At 30.4% G+C, this 19,809-nt stretch overlaps 2 protein-coding genes and 2 pseudogenes across 15 annotated transcripts in view; 3 read left to right on the forward strand and 1 right to left on the reverse strand.

The window, feature by feature from the left end:
- LOC126875193 (omega-amidase NIT2-like) overlaps positions 1-8,618 on the reverse strand; it is a 35,163-nt gene extending 26,545 nt beyond the window's left edge. For 4 of the 8 annotated variants that reach the window (XR_007693266.1, XR_007693264.1, XM_050637970.1 and 1 more), the window contains exons 1-5: positions 8,543-8,618; positions 8,309-8,455; positions 7,561-7,745; positions 7,007-7,175; positions 6,543-6,776 (exon numbers count right to left, since the gene is read on the reverse strand). Coding sequence is in view for 4 of the 8 variants with exons in the window: in XM_050637970.1 (XP_050493927.1) it covers positions 6,543-6,776; positions 7,007-7,175; positions 7,561-7,745; positions 8,309-8,455; positions 8,543-8,588 (781 nt within the window). In the remaining 4 variants the exon portion in view is untranslated. Of the gene's footprint in view, positions 1-3,115; positions 4,205-6,031; positions 6,392-6,542; positions 6,777-7,006; positions 7,176-7,560; positions 7,746-8,308; positions 8,456-8,542 lie in introns of those variants that run through there. The other 4 variants (XR_007693265.1, XR_007693263.1, XM_050637971.1 and 1 more) reach the window with 4 other exon arrangements.
- The window catches only part of LOC126875184 (venom serine protease Bi-VSP-like), a 111,694-nt gene that overhangs the window by 91,078 nt on the left and 807 nt on the right, over positions 1-19,809 (forward strand). Inside the window, exons 2-9 of one of the 7 annotated variants that reach the window (XM_050637945.1) lie at positions 15,103-15,212; positions 15,832-16,122; positions 16,630-16,827; positions 16,996-17,091; positions 17,163-17,316; positions 17,649-17,700; positions 19,355-19,450; positions 19,527-19,805. In XM_050637945.1, coding sequence (XP_050493902.1) covers positions 15,110-15,212; positions 15,832-16,122; positions 16,630-16,827; positions 16,996-17,091; positions 17,163-17,316; positions 17,649-17,670 — 864 coding nt within the window. In that variant the 5' untranslated portion in view covers positions 15,103-15,109 and the 3' untranslated portion in view covers positions 17,671-17,700; positions 19,355-19,450; positions 19,527-19,805. Of the gene's footprint in view, positions 1-14,150; positions 15,213-15,723; positions 16,183-16,629; positions 16,828-16,995; positions 17,092-17,162; positions 17,318-17,645; positions 17,988-18,397; positions 18,473-19,354; positions 19,451-19,526; positions 19,806-19,809 lie in introns of those variants that run through there. The other 6 variants (XM_050637944.1, XM_050637946.1, XM_050637942.1 and 3 more) reach the window with 6 other exon arrangements.
- LOC126875146 (cytochrome c oxidase subunit 1-like) lies at positions 11,392-12,251 on the forward strand (annotated as a pseudogene).
- LOC126875211 (cytochrome c oxidase subunit 2-like) lies at positions 12,435-13,109 on the forward strand (annotated as a pseudogene).

The following is a 19,809-nucleotide window of genomic DNA, read 5'->3' on the forward strand; positions in this document are numbered from 1 at the left end:
ATTCTATGTAAGTAATTCTATGTAAGTGATTTGGGGCTCGGCCAGTACCTTGCCCTTCTTTGGGATATTCCGAATTATCTGTCCTCTCCGAGCTGCAAATCTGATATCTCAGATGTTAGGGTTAACCCCCTGGCCGGTAAGGCACGATAGACAGATGAGACTAAACGGCTGGTGGAGAGGGCAATCATCAACAGAGGGTCACACCGTGCGGATACAATACTGGGGTCTCAATAAAATCTTACAACCGTGGTGTTCAGAACATCAAACTCTGTTTGCATACACCCGGTGCACATAAAGTGTCAAATTACACTAACACTGGATTTATTGAACCTCTTTCACCTTGACCAGTGGCTCTTTAGTTTATGATTTGCAACAGAATCCCTGCATCAACGCAGGTTCACGAAACATACAACTTCACGCACCAAATATCGATTACAGTCAATCGACACTAACAATCAATAATTTGTCTGCGAGATGCTCCTCTGGAAGTTTTAACTATATATATTCCGGTTTTAACTATATATATTTAACTATATATATTAACTATATATTTTCCCTAGGAACAGTAAGATTTTAACGATACAACTTTATCAAGAGATCTTAATGTCATAAACGGTATCGAAACTTCGTAATTAATATTGTTAAGGAAGAAAATATTGGTAATCTCCTCTAACGACGAGCGCTTGATATTCACAACTAGAACTCGATATCTTAGCTTCTTATAATATCCTAATAAAATGTCATTTATCGATTACAATTGTCCTGTCGTATTTTATTGTATTTGCTTTATAAATGTGAACTTTATTCAAAAAGAGTTCATCGATATAACGGTATTGAAGAGAACTACTCGAGAAACTATATCTAGCCCTTGGATGGAGGGATTGCTTGCTTCTTACAATCGAATAATTGGAGTGTAACTAGAAACACGAACGGTAGTTTAGCAATGGAGAAGAACTTTAGAACGACAGCAATTTTCTTCTTGTTTCTTTGAGAAAGGCACCGTTCATTTTATGTTTGACGAGAATGGGGTTGTTGGACGAATTTGATTAAAAAGGAAAGATCTTTAACAAATATTCTTCCCATTGATACATTCCTATATTTTTGTTTTAATTATTTGAAAATGCAATTTTGCATATACCTATGTGCAATTATATACTATAATCGCAGGCGTTTCTTTAAAATGATGTACTATTGAAACAAGGCAAAGTATCGTCGAATTCTTCTAGATTCAATTTCTCAAAAGAATGGCTCTATTGATTAACCAAACATAGTTCCCATAAGCATATACGTACTTCTCAGAAAAGATAGTTATATCTAGATCAATATTACTCCCCACAGTGACCTATATGTCAAAGAAAAAAAAGACACATCAAGTATTAAATCATACTACTATTACGTCCACTATCTCTACAAATCCTCCACTCTTGGAAAAGTCTATCTTATTCAAACGTAACGTAACTCAAATTAAATCTTTTCCATCATCATAAATACGAAACATTTATAAAATTATCATCTTCGATTATTTACTCAACATCTAGCTAACAAAATCTTCTCCATCGCCGTACCCCTTAATCCTAACCGCGTACAATTAACGTATGAATAGTTAATTTATTGAAATTTAAACGACCATTTTACGCTACTTGTACTCGAATGATTTTAGGATCTTGCTGTATCTCTTGCACAGTGTTATACTGACAGGCGAGAAACATAGAAACGTAACTTCCGATCCACTGATTTACCCTAAACACACGATGATAGGTTATACGGTGGACGCAATACAGAAGCGTTTCCGATGCAATTCGAAGGTGCGTTGTTACAATGGAGTTCATCGATCCATAGTGACTATTTCCCCGCCAACTACAGCCTGTAATAACGGAATAGCCAATAAAGTATATCCAGTCGATTTAATCGTTACCCCCACGGTGCACCGCGCGCACGGAGATCGGATCGGTGATTTTCACGTGATGTTTCGCAAATCGTGAGGCGCTCGCGTGATTCGCGCGTTTTAAGCGTTCCCGCTCTTCCCGTCCGATAGAAAGAGAAAGGGAACAGGGGGTGGAAGGAAGAGGGAAGATACGTGATGCGGGTTCAACCTGCCGCGGGAACCTTTAAAGAAGGTCGGTGCAACGGGAGAGATGTAATTTTAATAAATTGGAGAACAAGTCATTGTAAAAGATTGATATTCAGATGTTGGAGATGCAGCAGATTTACAACTCGCTGGAATTAAGTTAGTTAAGGTGTTGAAAACCTAATGTCTTTTCAAAGGCGTTTGCCGCGTTTCTTTTCAAATCAAAATACATACATACGATACGTACGATGTATGCGCCTAAAGTTTTAAAGTTAATTTCTATTCAAGGAATGGACTGTTTTATTATAGATTTAGGAAATTGAAAAGAAGCAATTGCTTGTTTCTAAGAAAGAATCGCGAGAAGTACAGTTAGAAACTGTATTGTGAATCACTTTTCCTGGTTTCCGTAACGAGGAAGTGAAAAAAAGAACGCAGACAAGTCAGCGTTTACCGCAGCTAAATGGAAGATACGCAGGTACGAGTCGTTACAGTTTTGTCGTTGCAACGATTCCCGCTGCGTAATTTGATAATGAACAGTTGAAAAATAGCAGCGTTGTGTCCGTACTCTTTAATATCCCATTATATGGAAGTTAACGACCGGAAAATACACCGCTCGACTACTTGAAGGAAGTAGCTCATGAGCAAGTCTTTTGTATCCTCGCAATGGTATAATTCCTGTAACGTCTCGTTCTCGGAGGATTTATTTCGTTGATTTGTACTTGTTTATTGCTTTTGTGTTTTCATGAATGGAACATGTCGCATGCGAATCGTAATATGGTTTTAATGGCGTTTCGACTTCAATGATATCAGCGGCTGATTGCGCTTCCCGTAAGAAGCTTCCAATCATTATGTATTTTAGGAACAACAAATAAGGATATTTAGAGAACGAATTAATTATTCAATTGTTCGCGCAAGAAATACCTGTCTCTTTTTCGAAAGTTATAAGTGCTGTTTTCAAAGAGTTCCTTAGCTCACCATAAACCAGATAAGAATCTTTGGTTCCGTCTAGAAAAAGAAACCTTCAGATCAAACCGAAAGGGGTTCGGATTATATTTTCTAATCGTATTTGTATATTTCTTTTTACGGTCAGCTTGTCATCCACGTACAATCGAACAGAGAGTCCATTAATTATTTCCCTTCGACTTGTTTCAGGGGGAGCATCTCGGAAGCCATGCCGGCTGACGAGTTCGCTGGAAATCGAAACAGAAGCAAACCAAGACTGCAACCACCTTAACGAACCGCTATTATCACTGGCAAGGTCATCGGGCAGACCGGATCTAATCATGCTCACGCCGACCATGCTTCCTGTGCACTCGTTCCTCTTTCTTAACGACGTCAACCAGAAGATCGGGTGCTAAAAAATTCGAAATCGAGTTGATTGAAAATCTCAAGGAATATTAAAAAAAAAATACGAATAAACAATTTGATATAGAAATCATCCATTTTGGGCAAAGAAAAGAAACAATCAGAAAAAGGAATAACCACAGAAGCTCTGAATTTCATTGCTTCCTAATGGTACTTCCTTGGATATTTTTACATTCTGGAGGCGTGAACGAACTCTGAAAAACAGAAACGACTTCTATCGGATGATCGAAAGAACTACCTGGACACTGAGTATAATTATTCACACGTGCGGATGCCATTTCCGGCATGTTTCTCCATGAAGAAGGTCAGCTTCAGTTTTTGCCACTTGTAGATAGAAGTTGAAGTGGCGGACGTCTTAACGAGGTTGCTAGAATGTCAAAGAAATAGATGAGGGAAATATTATGAAGATATATTTATGAATATCTAATTGAGCATTTAATTAAGAACTTAATCGAAAGACCAAAATAAGTTGGTTCTTGAGACCAAGTACCTATCTAAGTATAATAGTCTTTTGTACTTACGGTTTAGTAAGAGGACTCGAGTAAAACGATTACTCGTTAAAAGGAACAATAGAATAATCATGCCTCCGCAGACGGTGGTCTCTGCTTTCATGCCTCATCGCGGAGAATCTCAGCGAAAAAAGTGTCCCGAAGCGTGAGCTGAAAGGTGGCTATGTAGGCTGCCTAGTGAATGCCGTCGCCATGGTGGAGCTGGCGTGTAGCAACTCCCTAAGTCCAGGAACCTAATCCCGCGTCAGAAAGACAAAATTCGCTACGGAGAAAAGTAAACAAAAATATATATATAGGAAAGAAGAGACAAAGATTAAAGGTCGTTAAGAATTAAAGGTAATTTAATGATAAAAGGGAGAAAGAATTGTGTAAAAATTCTACTGGGAAAGAAAAGAAAGAAGAAACCTCCAACGAGAAAGACGTGCTCAGAAGCGAGTCCCGCGTAGCGCCATGTAGAGGAGCAGGAAGAAAATATTGGTAATCTCCTCGAACGACGAGCGCTTGATATTCACAATTAGAACTCGATATCTTAGCTTCTTATAATATCCTAATAAAATGTTATTTATCGATTACAATTGTCCTGTCGTATTTTATAGTGTTTGCTTTATAAATGTGAACTTTATTCAAAAAGAGTTCATCGATGATTATCCATTACAGGTTGTTAATAAACCTGAATTATGCACAAAGGAATTGCCGTTAATAACTTAAGATTCTCTGCCCGTCGTACAGGGTACATATAGTAATTATTCTCGACGATCGTAACGTTTAAGTCCAATTCGAGCTTATAGTCCCATGCGACAATAGTTTGAATTTCTATTTGTTCGTTTGTCGTCTGTTTATACCCGGAGCACCTGCTGTAAACCAATACAAAATTTATTAGATCTATAAATAACACATATAAAACTTATTAATTTATAATTAATATAAAATAGGAGAGCACGAAACTTCCTATTTTATGGATATGTTAAATCTTTGTAAAAAATACCATATCATTAGTATCATTTTAATCGTTCTAAAGGATTTAGCTGCATAAAGCTGTGACCCTTGGAAGAATCGACGTTCACGCGTAACAAATTGAAATTGTGCGAAGGTTCCGGTACGAACATCACAAGCGTCGATACCAGGGCCACAGGCACATGTTCTGGGTTCATTATATATTTATAAAGGGCTGACGATTCAGTGGATGGTCCGGGTAAATTTAAATTGTAAATGAACGCATTGCTGGTTTCAAGTAAAAACCTGGATAAGAGCGGATATGGTATGAGAGTCTGTCGTAGAAAGGGGAACAGGCCGCTTTTATTTGTAAAGTTTGAATCTCCTCGATATTGAAGATGTTGAAGCTGCAAGTATGTATTTCATTTTAATCCATTCGAAACCGAGATTTAATTGGAAGACGATACCTAGGTGTCGGTACGATCTGAATGTTTAGTTAGAATGATTCTGTGTTTTACTCTCTCCAGGGTATCCTTTTCATACTTTGATTTTAAATCGATGACAATCTTAAATAGTATGCCTCATATTTTTAAAATATAAAATTATATACTATGTTATTCTATAATGTATTATGTACAGTCATATATATATATATATATATAATAATTCTATATTGAAAAAAATATGAAATTAACATGATATATACATTACTACATAAGTTATATATAAAATATGTATATTATACCCTTGCCTACTGACTGATATGAATTTCTTTCGGTCTCGAATGCGTTAAAAGAGAGCGCAAAGAAGGCGAAATTACTTATTGTAATTAGTAAAGCGACCTGAGAGGCAGACAGATACAAGAAAGAAGGAATATTATATTAGCGGCATTATCATGTTTTTGCTCTCTTTAAGTCTTTCATCGAGACAGACAATCTACAGGTATTAATCGACCAATTTCTCCAAGCTGATAACTTCGAATTGATGTTTATATATAAGAAGTGTTATGTGTTAATCTGTCTAAATGTTTAAAAGGTGTTATAAATTAAATGTTGTTAAACGATACGTAATTGCCTTTTGATCGTAAATTTTACTATCAAGGGGTCTTTTATGTATGCGTAATCATTGTGAATTATAACAATTTATGTGATCGATATTAAAGGTGTTTAAAAGCATATTATTATTATATATTATTATTCTATTCTCCTATATTATTATCCTATATTATTATAGCATTCCTATATTATTATAATATCCAATTACATGTTGATACACAAGATATACAGATTATTATTTATAACGTTTTGGTTTTCTTAATTGAGTCATTCATTTAGTACAAATGATAAGAAATTAGTAATAATTCGCAAAAAAAGGATATTGTAGTAGAAATATTATAAAAAAACATTTTCTGTTTTAGTGTAGAGTTACTCCTTCTTACAGACAGTGTCGTACAAATCTGTACGTCTCTGAGAAAATGTAGGTATCTGAGCCCTTACTTCCTCAACAACTTTTAGATCTGTTAGAAAAAAGAAACATACGAAGTAATAAGTAATGCTTACTAATAAATTCAACAAATACAGAGGAAGATGGCTAAATCGATAAATTAGCGAGACTAAAAATTAATTACATCATGGATCTCTCGCTTTTAATTTTAAGCTGTAAATTACCGATATCGGTGACTGCCATATTCTCTTGAGTTTCCAAATCGTAAAGAATCTCTCCCCAGGGATTGGTCAACTGTGTATGCCCCCATGCGACGTAACTTGCTGAAGGAACACGAGCCGGTGATATGCAAGCAACGTATAATTGATTATCATTCGCTCTGGAACGCTGAAGTAATGACCAGTGCAGTGGTCCAGTGGTCATATTGAATGCCGCTGGATATATCAGCATTTGGCAACCTAACCCAGAGAAGCAGGAAATATGAAGCCACCGAATACCAATTAACTTCGTAGTTGCACGGTTCACATTCCATCATTTCTGAATATGCGAGGACAGTATTCTTATTGTGCTTTTAATTCTTTTATTTGTTTCATTTTCAGCAAATATACTGGTTTTTTAAATTAAGCTTCTTTTTATACAGATATTTAATTTTTTGCTAGTTAAGTATTGATCGATTAAGTTACTGTACCTTTGTTCCGATAAATGCGTGCCATTTCCTCGAATCTAATATCATAGCATATGCCAATACCTATTTTGCAGCCCTTCACATCGAACGTCGTTAGGGAGTTACCAGGACTGAGTGAATCACTCTCTCGAAAAGTAATCTTATTAGGAATGTCGATGTCGAATAGATGTACCTAATAACATAAAAATGTAGTCGCTAATTCTATTGCTGCAACTTTTGTAATTTAATATCAAAGATACCAACTCCTAAACTTTAATTATTTTTTATTTAATAACTGACAGCGTTTTTATCACTTTCTTTTATTAAAAAATCTTATCATTTAATAATGTTTAAAAAGGAGAAAAAATAAGTATTTTCGTATGTGAAAAATTTATATTACACATTACAACAAAAATGGGCGTTTTCCGTATCATAACGTATTTTATAAACCGTAAATTATAGAATTGGTTATAGTATACGTATGTACATATGTATATTCCTAAATTATTCCTAGATAGAGTCACTTTCTTCACCCCAATATTTTCAAATTCAAAGCCATAAAGGAATATATTACTTACCTTTCGGTGTTTTGCTATCAAAGTTCCATCGGGACCCCAAATAGTACAGGTATTGTACAATTTATCGCCCTCTATTTCAGGCATCGTACCACCAACTACATAGATGTTGTTTTCTTTAGCTGCATTCGATAAAGCAACGCTCGTTTCACCATCAGGAATACTCTCGGCGTATTTTCGAAAGTACTCTGCATTGCAATATTTCAATTAATGAAAAATAACTGTCTTTTGTTCCAACCATAAATTAAATTGAAATTTTTGTCAGTTTTTTATTTTTTAAATTATTAAAATAACTAAGTTTTATATCTCGACTTAATTAAATATGCAATTACTTAGCTAACAGTATATATAATAAATTGTTTCTACAGGTTCAAAATGAAAAATGAATATTTAGAAATATTTAATTACGACAATGCTATTTGTGTTAGCATCAGTGGCTTGTTACTCTACGACTTTGCTAGTACTTTTTGAAACATAAAGTTAGTTTTCAATTAACACTTATACTAGAGGCGGAATTATAAATGCAAAATAATTGATAATACCAATTTATAAGTACCTAATTATTAGTATCTTAAAAAATATATTTATACAAAAATCACGATAATCATGAAAATGGGGAAATCCTATATTCTCGACTCAATTCACAATCTTTATGGAAGTATAAACGGTAAGGTAATTTGTCTACTTTTACTTTTTTCTATATAGTTGTTACACACATGGTAAATTATTGAAAAAAAAAACAAATTATTACGTATTCCATATGGTGAATTAAAGCATTCAGGAAGAGCTATAATATCAGCATTGCGCTCTTTTGCGCTAGAAATGTAGGAAACTGCCCGCTCTACATTTTTGCGTTTTACTTCATTTACTTCAAGTTGTACCAACGCCAAGCGAAATGCTAAAATGTTGGAAAAGTTAAATACATTCGGTTATATATTTCCCATACTTTTTATCTATAAATACTTTTTACATAGTGAATACTTACTCGACATCGTTCGCACTACTTGTTTAGCGATGTTTGTAAGTATCATAATGTTGAGGTTATGTATGGTACTACTCAATATCAATAATTACATTTATATCATTTTTAAAATTTATTTATAATATATATATTTATAATTAAAAATAATAATAAATAATAATTAATTTAAAAAATTATTAATAAAATTTTATAAAACTTATTAATTAAATAATTATTAACAATTTGGATATTAGTTAATAAAAATATAATAATTAAGCTGCATTTAATAGTAATTTTAAAAATATATCTAATTTTTTACTAATAATTCAACAATTTTTATTCTTAACCAACTTATATATTTTAAAATTTCTATTAAATTGTAATTTAATAATTTAATTTTATTTTGAAAATTAGGTCTATTAACTATATAATAAGCTAAATTAAAGCTTATAGGTTCATACCCTATCGATAAATTTTAAAAATTTTTATATAAATAATACATACATGTGTGTGTGTGTGTGTGTGTGTGTGTGTGTGTGTGTGTGCGCGCGCGCGCGTGTGTGCGTGTGTGTGCGTGTGTGTGCGTGTGTGTGCGTGTGTGTGCGTGCGCGCGCGCGCGCGCGCGCGCGTGTGTGTGTGTGTGTGTGTGTGTGTGTGTGTGTGTGTGTGTGTGTGTGTGTGTGTGTGTGTGTGTGTAAGTAATATGTCTGATAAAAGATATATTTTGATAAAATATTTATGTATATAATTAAATTATACTGTTACTATTTATATAATAAGTTAAAAACCGATAGAATTTTTTCTATAAAAATTTATTCTTTATATATAATATCTAATTTTTTTTAAATTAAATATTTATTTTTTATAATAAAATATATATATTTTCCTTTTTATCAGTAATTACTTTATTTTTTGTTATATTAAATTCTTCAAGAATTTTTATCAAATGACTATCAATAGAATTTTCGACAATTATTTTAATCAGAATAATTAATATTAAATCAAATAATAAAATTGTTAGAATCATATATTATATAATATCATCAATTTCTAGATTATTAATTATTATAATTATTTCTTTAAATTTTACACAAATTTTTATTTTAAAAAATTATATAATTAATTTTTTATTTAATTTATCTATATTTTTAAAAATTGGTTTATTTCCATTTTGCTTTTGAATAATTTATATTTATAAAATATCTTCATGAAATCAAATTCTAATTATTTCAACATTTATAAAATTTATTCCAATTTATTTTTTTTCTTCAATAATTTTTATAACACCATATTTAATAAGAATTTTATTTATAAATAATATATTCATTGCTTTATATACAAACATAAATTTTCCTATAAAAAAATTATTTGGATGCTCATCAATTTTTAATTCATTATTTTTTTATTTTATTATTCACACTAATAAAAACTTATTCATATTATTAATTTTAATCTATTTATGTATATTTTCAACTTTAATATATTTTTTAAATTTTTATAATGTAAATAACTTAAATTTTAGAAATTTCTCAATATATTCATATTTTATTTTTATTATTTTATTATTTATATATTCTTCTTTACCATTATTTTTTTCATTTATATTCAAATGAGAATTTATATATAATTTAAACTTAAATTTAAGACATAATTTAATAATTTTATTATTATTAACAAGAATAATAATAATATGAAATTATTTTATCTTATTAAAATATATATTATTAAAATTAAAATTTAATAAAATAATTATAAATTTTGAAATTTTTAATATAAATATATATATATTATTTATAATTTTATTTTTTTCTTCTATATTTATTTTATTTAACTTAATTTAATATAAATATTATTAATTTAATCTTTAAATTTGCAATTTAATATTTTCTTTTAAACTATATTAAATATTATAATAAATCTTAAAATAGTATTAAAAAATTTTTAATTTTTATTAATAAATTTACAGTTTATTTCTTTTTCAGACATAATACTTTTCAAAAATTATTAAATTTTAAAAATTTTATTTAATTTTATTAAATTAAAATTATTTTAATAAAAATTAAAAATTAAATAAATTATTAAATTTTAAATTTATATTCAAGATTTTATGTTAAATAAACTATTAATCTTCAAAATTAATTATATAAATTTTATATTTATAAATCTTAATAAAAAAATGATTAATATCAACTAATCATAAAAATATTGGAATAATATATTTTATTTTTGCAATATGATCAGGAATAATTGGATCCTCAATAAGATTATTAATTCGTATAGAACTTAGTCATCCTGGAATATGAATTAATAATGATCAAATTTATAATTCATTAGTAACTAGACATGCATTTTTAATAATTTTTTTTATAGTTATACCATTCATAATTGGAGGATTTGGAAATTATTTAATTCCATTAATATTAGGATCACCTGATATAGCTTTTCCACGAATAAATAATATTAGATTTTGATTATTACCACCATCTCTTTTTATATTATTATTAAGAACTTTATTTACACCTAATGTAGGTACAGGTTGAACTGTATATCCACCTTTATCTTCTTATATATTTCATTCATCACCTTCTGTAGATATTGCAATTTTTTCATTACATATAACAGGAATTTCTTCAATTATCGGCTCATTAAATTTTATTGTAACTATTATATTAATAAAAAATTTTTCATTAAATTATGATCAAATTAATTTATTTTCATGATCAGTATGTATTACTGTTATATTATTAATTTTATCTCTTCCAGTTTTAGCAGGAGCAATTACTATACTTTTATTTGATCGAAATTTTAATACATCATTTTTTGACCCTATAGGAGGAGGAGATCCAATTTTATATCAACATTTATTTTGATTTTTTGGTCACCCAGAAGTTTATATTTTAATTCTTCCAGGATTTGGATTAATTTCTCAAATTATTATAAATGAAAGAGGAAAAAAAGAAACTTTTGGAAATTTAAGAATAATTTATGCTATATTAGGAATTGGATTTTTAGGATTTATTGTATGAGCTCATCATATATTTACTGTTGGATTAGATGTTGATACTCGAGCTTATTTTACATCAGCAACAATAATTATTGCTGTTCCTACAGGAATTAAAGTATTTAGATGATTAGCAACTTATCACGGTTCAAAAATAAATTTTAATATTACAATCATTTGATCAATTGGTTTTATTTTAATATTTACAATTGGAGGATTAACAGGTGTAATATTATCTAATTCATCAATTGATATTATTTTACATGATACTTATTATGTAGTTGGACATTTTCATTATGTACTATCAATAGGAGCAGTTTTTGCTATTATTACAAGATTTATTCATTGATACCCAATAATTACAGGTCTAATATTAAATCAAAAATGATTAAAAATTCAATTTATTATAATATTTATTGGTGTAAATATAACTTTTTTCCCTCAACATTTTTTAGGTTTAATATCTATACCTCGACGATATTCAGATTATCCTGATTCTTATTATTGTTGAAATTTAATTTCATCAATTGGAGCAATAATTTCAATAAATAGAATATTATTTTTTATTTTTATTATTTTTGAAAGATTAATTTCAAAACGATTAGTAATATTTAAATTTCATCAATCTTCTTTAGAATGATTAAATAATTATCCTCCATTAGATCATTCATTAATTGAAATTCCTTTAATTATAAATAATAAAATCAAAAATATTTTTAATAATTAAAATTTTAAAATTTATTAATAAATAAATAATATATATATATTATAAATATATAAATATTAATATGGCAGATTAGTGCTTTGAATTTAAAATTCAATTATAAAGATTTTTATCTTTTATTAATAAATTAATTTAATAAAATAATATAATGAATTTCAAATTCATATAAATTTTTATTATTAAAAATTTCTACATGAAATATATTTACATTTCAAGATTCAAATTCTTTTTATTCTGATAATTTAATTTCATTCCATAATTTAACTATAATAATAATAATAATTATTATTTCTTTAACAACATTTTTTATTATAGATTTTATATATAATAATTACTTAAATTTAACTCTTTTAAAAAATCATACAATTGAAATTATTTGAACTTTAATTCCTATAATTATTTTAATAATTATTTGTTTCCCATCTTTAAAAATTTTATATTATATTGATGAAATTATAAATCCTTATTTTTCTATTAAAGCTATTGGTCATCAATGATATTGATCTTATGAATATCCAGAATTTAATAATTATGAATTTGATTCTTATATATTAAATTATGAAACAATAAATCAGTTTCGATTATTAGAAACTGATAATCGATTAATTATTCCATTTAAAATTTCTATACGAATAATTATTTCATCATTAGATGTTATTCATTCATGAACTATTCCATCATTAGGAATTAAAGTAGATGCTATTCCTGGTCGAATTAATCAATTAAATTTATTCTGCATTCGTCCAGGAATTTATTTTGGACAATGCTCTGAAATTTGTGGAATAAATCATAGATTCATACCTATTATATTAGAAAGAACTTCTTATGAATTATTTATAAATTGAATTAAAAATAAAATTTGAAAATTTAGTTAATAAAAAATAACATTAGATTGTCATTCTAAAATTAATATTTCATTATTATTTTTCTATCATTAGATGTCTGAAATAAAGAATTGATCTTTTAAATCAATTATAGTAATTAAAATTTACTTCTAATGAATACCACAAATAATACCTATTAATTGATTAGTAATCTTTATAATATGTTTAATATGTTTATTTTCTATTATAATTTTAATAAATTCATTTTTATTATATATTATTATAAAAAATATTTATAATATAAATAATAATAATAATAATAATAAAAATAATTTAATTAAAAAATGAAAATGATTATGATAAACAATTTATTTGAAATATTTGATCCTTCAATTAATAATTATCTCCAATTAAATTGAATTTTTATAATTTTACCTATTATTTTATTCCCAAATTCATATTGATTAATTCCTTCACGAATTTTAATAATTATAAAATTATTTATTGAATATTTATTTAATGAATTTAAAATAATTATAACTAATAAATATTCAATAAATATTTTTTTATTTTTAAGAATTATAATTTATATTATAATATTAAATTTATTTAGATTAATTCCTTATATCTTTACATCAACAAGACATTTAATATTTAATCTATCAATAGCATTATCTTTATGATTAAGATTCTTAATTTACTCTATTATTAATTTTCCTATAAAAACTCTTAGACATTTAGTACCATTAAATTCTCCTAAATTTTTAATAAATTTTATAGTAATTATTGAATTTATTAGACTTTTTATCCGACCTTGAACATTATCAATTCGTCTTTCAGCAAATTTAATTTCAGGACATCTTATTTTAATCTTATTAAGAAATTTTATAATAAATTTTATTATTTTATCACCATTAACTTTAATAATTCAAAATATATTATTAATTTTAGAAATTTCAATAGCTTTAATTCAAGCTTATGTATTTTCAATTTTATTAACACTATATTTTTCTGAATCAAATTAATGAAAAAAAATTTTCCTTTTCATATTCATTTTCATTTTCATTTATACAAAAATCACGATAATCATGAAAATGGGGAAATCCTATATTCTCGAATCAATTCACAATTTATTTTGTATATTAATTAGATTCCGCTCTCATCAGTACGTACTCACTGGCGACATCGAGAAAATGTATCGGCAATTCCTCGTACGACCAGAGGATCGGAAATATCAAAGGATATTATGGCGCAGCGCGAGTGGAGAAACAGAAACATATGAGCTTAACACCGTAATACTCTTATCATAGAAATAGAAGCAGTCCTCAATTCCCGCCCGCTCACTCCTATCTCCACCGATCCAAATGATCTCCTAGCCCTCACTCCCGGACATTTCCTCATTGGCGATTCATTAATGTGCTTACGTGATCGAGATTTCAGAGACATTCCATCGAACCGACTCTCCAAATGGCAGCATATCCAACAGCTTAAACAACATTTTTGGAACCGCTGGCATAAGGAGTATTTGAACGAGCTAACCAACCGCAATAAATGGAGCAAGGATGGACACAGCATCCAAAAGGGCACAATCGTCATCCTCAGAGAGGACAACGTTCCCTCCATGCATTGGCCTCTGGGCCGAGTTATCAAGGTTCATCCAGGCGCCGATGGTGTCATCCGGACAGCTACAGTTCAGACGGCAAAGAGCATTTTGGATCGGGGCGTCAAAAGGCTTGTCCCACTGCCAATTCAACCCGATCTCGAGAAACCCGAACAACCAGCCACCGAGACGAAATAAGATGGGAACTTCAACCACACCTCCCTAGTTTGATCGGTACCCTCTCAACGGGGGGAGAATGTTACGCCATGCGGCTTACCATAGGTCATATTCTTAACTATCGATCGCGGCACTATAATGTCGCAGACGGATCGTCGCGTCTGCCCGGCAAACAAACATTGTAGTGGCAAGCGCATGGTTCATTAAGCAGGGCGACTTCCAGAAACGTCGACTCGTGGCCCGTATTTTACCTCGCAGTAAAAGAATGTGGCGTGATCCGAACGTAGTGGGGGTCGCCTTCCAGAAAAAACGAAAAAAATCGAAAGGCGTTCAGAACTTTTCGAGAAGTCGAACCGTCAACACATGTGGTATGTCGCGCATTACTTATCAACCAAAACGCAGTTACATTTTTTTTGTTCCATTTATATCTTTCTAGTTAATAAGTTGTTGAAATAAACATTAATTTATTTGTGTTAATTCTGTGGAATTTCATTGAACTACCCTTATTATCATAATCGAAATAAGGGGATCGATCAGTTCGTGGCGTCGATTATTTAATCGTAACGGGAACTTACAACTCTCGTTGACGTGCTATCTCGCGATCGCGTCTCTCCGCGAACGGTCGAAACAAAATGATTCACTAAAAACTGTCCTGAATTCCTAAGAATTTATTTACCGCAAAACTGACAAAGTGTTTATTTAAAACATGAGGTTGAAGGTAGTCCTTTTCTTTCATTTCATTCATTTTCATTTTCTTTCTTAAGTATGGCTAACACAATATCTAATCAATTAAAATTTTATATTTTCACGTGAAAAGTTTCTTTAGATAATTATTATCAACATGATGACTAACTCTTACGGATTAATACGTGTCTGTAGGGCAATCCGGTGGACTTGATCGGCTTTTTACTTCGAAAGTTGAGTAATCGGTGTCGCTTTCTTACGCATCTTTGAACTGTATAAATGTTTTAAAATTGTTTGATCCAGAATGTACCACACCGGACAATCAAGAAGGCAGGTGCCTTGACTACAGAAAATGTAAACCTCTGCAAGAAATATGGCAGATACAGTACCGTACAGCCACCGATTTTTATAGACGATCAGTGTGCAGATACCAGGACAATGTTACGATCGTTTGCTGTCCGAACGATCCAAACAAAGAGAAGAGAGAAATTTTAATAAAAACTGTGTATAAGTATAAGGCTTTGCGACCACCATACTGTGGTTTTAGCAACGTCTCTCATACCAGGGTGGTCGATGGTAAACCAGCTGAACTTGGTACGTTTTATGTCTTTCTTTCCGATTAATAATAAGCCATTTACTGCAAAGAATGAACTTTAAAGGCATTAAACAGCACATCAATGTACATTTCAATTAGACTAAATAATAATGCTATGATTTTATCGGTAGTAACTTTACTTATTAACTTGAATTATTTCTTTCTTTTACTTCATGTTAGGAAGAGTATCTTTTTGCTTGAAATAAAAAATTGATATAGGAGTAATAATATGGATAGAGATCAAAAACTGTTAGGGCAGAAATTACACGTTTGAACTTTATAGTTCAGTATAGTTCAAATAGAAATTATATAGAATTATTTAATAATTTGTATTCCACTGGAATAAAAATTTAATTTCTGTCTTTATCAAATCTCTATTTCAGAGTATTTGTACGTATGTACTTATCGTCTGCTGTATGATCGAATATCGAATAGGTAATAATCGTTGTTACCCGTTATGTGAGAAAAAATTATGTATATTCACAACTATGACTATTGCATTTTAGGCGCTTGGCCATGGATCGCTGCATTAGGTTTTCGTAATCCCCGAAACCCAGACAAACCACTATGGAAGTGCGGAGGTTCCCTGATATCGGCTAGGCATGTTTTGACCGCAGCACATTGTGCACATATGGATGGAATAGAAAACATACACAATCATAATATTGTCATTCTTAGATTGGTGGAGGAGGTGCCATTTTCGAGTAAGTCCTCAAATATATATATATATATATGCTATTGAGTATTACTGAAGTATCATATCCTGAAATTTCTTACTGTACACATATATTGTGTCATAAAGCGTGTATAATTCTTTCTCATACTTTTGGTCATTCGTTTCCTGCATTTTCATTTATTTTTTTATTTTTCAGGGTACGTATATCCCATTTGTACGAAAGAGCCCCTACGAAAGAGCAACTTCGTCGGCTATAACCCCCTTGTTGCTGGATGGGGAGCATTAAGATATAGTAAGTGATATCAATTTTATAATAAAATTAAATAGTTCCAGTCTTAAATATCTTTCTTATTTTCTTCGTAGGACGACCACGACGTAATGCATTAATGGAAGTACAAATGCCAATGATTAAGAACGCCGAATGCAAAATAGCTTATTCCAAATTTCCTAATGCACCTGATATCACTGATGGTATAATATGCGCCGAACATGCTCAGGGTGGAGAGGATTCTTGTACGGTAATTAAGTTACAGAGTTACTACAAACTATACGGTATCTGAAGACACGTCGATTCGAATTAACATCAAATCGACGTCTTAAACATTAAAAATAATAGATAAACACAATTTAATAGTTTTGCCCACTTCTCACACCTCGTTATGGTATTTAATCTAATTTCCTTCTAATCTTAGTTTTGCTCAAAATACATATAACATGTACGTTATAAATTGGAGTATTTCAATACACAAATCAATAGAAGATTATTACTGTATATAAGTATAATTTCAATACAATTCGATCGATATATTTCAGTATCTTTGATTAAAAATTTAACGATCCTTTCAGGCTGACCGCGGCGGACCACTGCTGATACAACATGAATTAACCTCGTATTTAATAGGTATTGTGTCTTATGCTTATAAGTGCGGCACAGCTGGGTATCCCAGCGTTTACACTAGGGTCACATCGTACCTTGACTTCATTCTCCAAGCGATGCAATAATATGATATTACTGTTCCATAAATATCATTGTGTAAAAAACGTAAAGTTGGATTTTCTTATTGTGGAGATAAGAAACAGCTCAAATTTACATTGTTTTGTACGTTACAAATTATAGGCTTAAAATGTACGAAATGTAACTTTGAAACGACACTAATTTTTTACGCACGATAAACCTCCACGACTTAGGTATGTAAAGATGATAAACGTATATTAATTCTATAAATTTGGTAATAATAAACCAACTTTCTGAGAAGTTCTGTAAATTTCGTTTCTGTTGTATCAAGAGAATAATGGAATATTCCACTTAGATCGTATACTTCTTGTACGTACGTACAAAATTTTCCGGCTAATCTAAAACACTTCATAAGATAGAGAGCTTCTGGAAATTCGGACACAGAGAGTGCATAAAATACAAGATAAGTCTCGTGTCTTTCAAAATTATTTTTTATTCGCTAAAAACGTCCTGTGTACTCATGCAATCACATGCAACCTCGAAACTTCACTTATTTTTTATCACTTTCCAATTCAATACACAGTTTCAGCATTTTTGACTATATGTAAGAGAAATTTCCATTCAGCCAAAGGTGTACTTACAGATTATAGATTCCTATACGACTCTCAGTAAAAATTTATCCGCACTCCAGATAGTTAAAACTTCTGTCGACCGTATTGATCCATCTGCACTCTTCGTATGACGTCAATATCTGTTCAGTGCTGCTGCGCAGGTTTCTTTGTGTTACGTCAATTCGTTTGTGACCGTTGCGCGAGTAATGGCGCTTTGCAATGGTGATTTGCAGGAAAACAGTGCAGGATGCTGTGATTCGTTTCTTGTGGTCGGAGGTTATGTTTGATGCCTATATTTATCAAAGATTTAATGCACATTATGGAGAAAGTGTTTTGTCACGAAGTGTGTTTGAATGGGCACAAAAGTTCAAAGAAGATCGCACGAGTGTTATGAAAAAACAGCTGGACGCCCGTCCACATCCACGATGACAACATTGAACGTGCTCATGAACTTATGCTCTATGGAATAGACGAGTGACACTGGATAATGTGGCAAATCATTTGCAAATCAGCCACGGCTCTGCTTATGCAATAGTGCACGACAGATTTGGATTTTAAAAAGTTTGTGCGAGATGGATGCCGAAAAAGCTGATGAAAAGGTGAAGACGACGATGCATTCGTGGTTCGCAGCTCAGCCCAAAACATTTTTTAATGAGAAAATACAAAGGTCCTTCGGCAAATGGACAAAGTGTATACAGAAATCGAGTGATTATGTCAAAAAATGATGTATGTCTTTTTTGACAATTGCTTAAAATAAATTCTACACCGACAGAGCGGGTAACTTTTTACTCACCCTCGTAAGACACTTAAATTTCCAATCTATTATGATGAATAAAAGAGCTTATACTATTAAATCTAATTGTATTTTGTTGCATGAGAGTACACGTGTATGTGATGTACATTACCTTTATATCCCCTTGAACGCTTCAATATTGCGCATATATACTATATTTTGTACAGCTTCTATAAAATTTCGTATGTTTGTTTAGGCTGTTAATCTAGAGGCTGGAGTACAAAGAAGTGGCACAATGATGTGGGCTGATGACATTTATAATTATCAAGGAATCACCCCTACATTCGCTCAGGTATATATCGTTGACTATAACGTATTTAACATATATGATTGTTAGAATATTAATAATTAATTTTTAATTCTATCAGAATTTTAATGAAACTGTCCCTTGGGAAGGAAGAACTGATACCTTGATATCACGGTTTGTACATCCTATATATACGACAAATTTTAGAACATTATATAACGAAGAACCAGATCGTCGTGGCCATGTGATGTGAATAAAAGGACTTGAATTTGATGATATTTTTATAATGTTAGATAACATAACTAAGTATCTTCACAGTAAGATAGGATGACATGGTTTACATGATCTTAATGTTGTTCACTCGAGTGATGATATTATAAGGAAAAGCGTAATATCACAGGTAG

The sequence above is a fragment of the Bombus huntii genome, chromosome 17 (genome assembly GCF_024542735.1).
Source record: "Bombus huntii isolate Logan2020A chromosome 17, iyBomHunt1.1, whole genome shotgun sequence".
NCBI classification, from domain to species: domain Eukaryota; kingdom Metazoa; phylum Arthropoda; class Insecta; order Hymenoptera; family Apidae; genus Bombus; species Bombus huntii.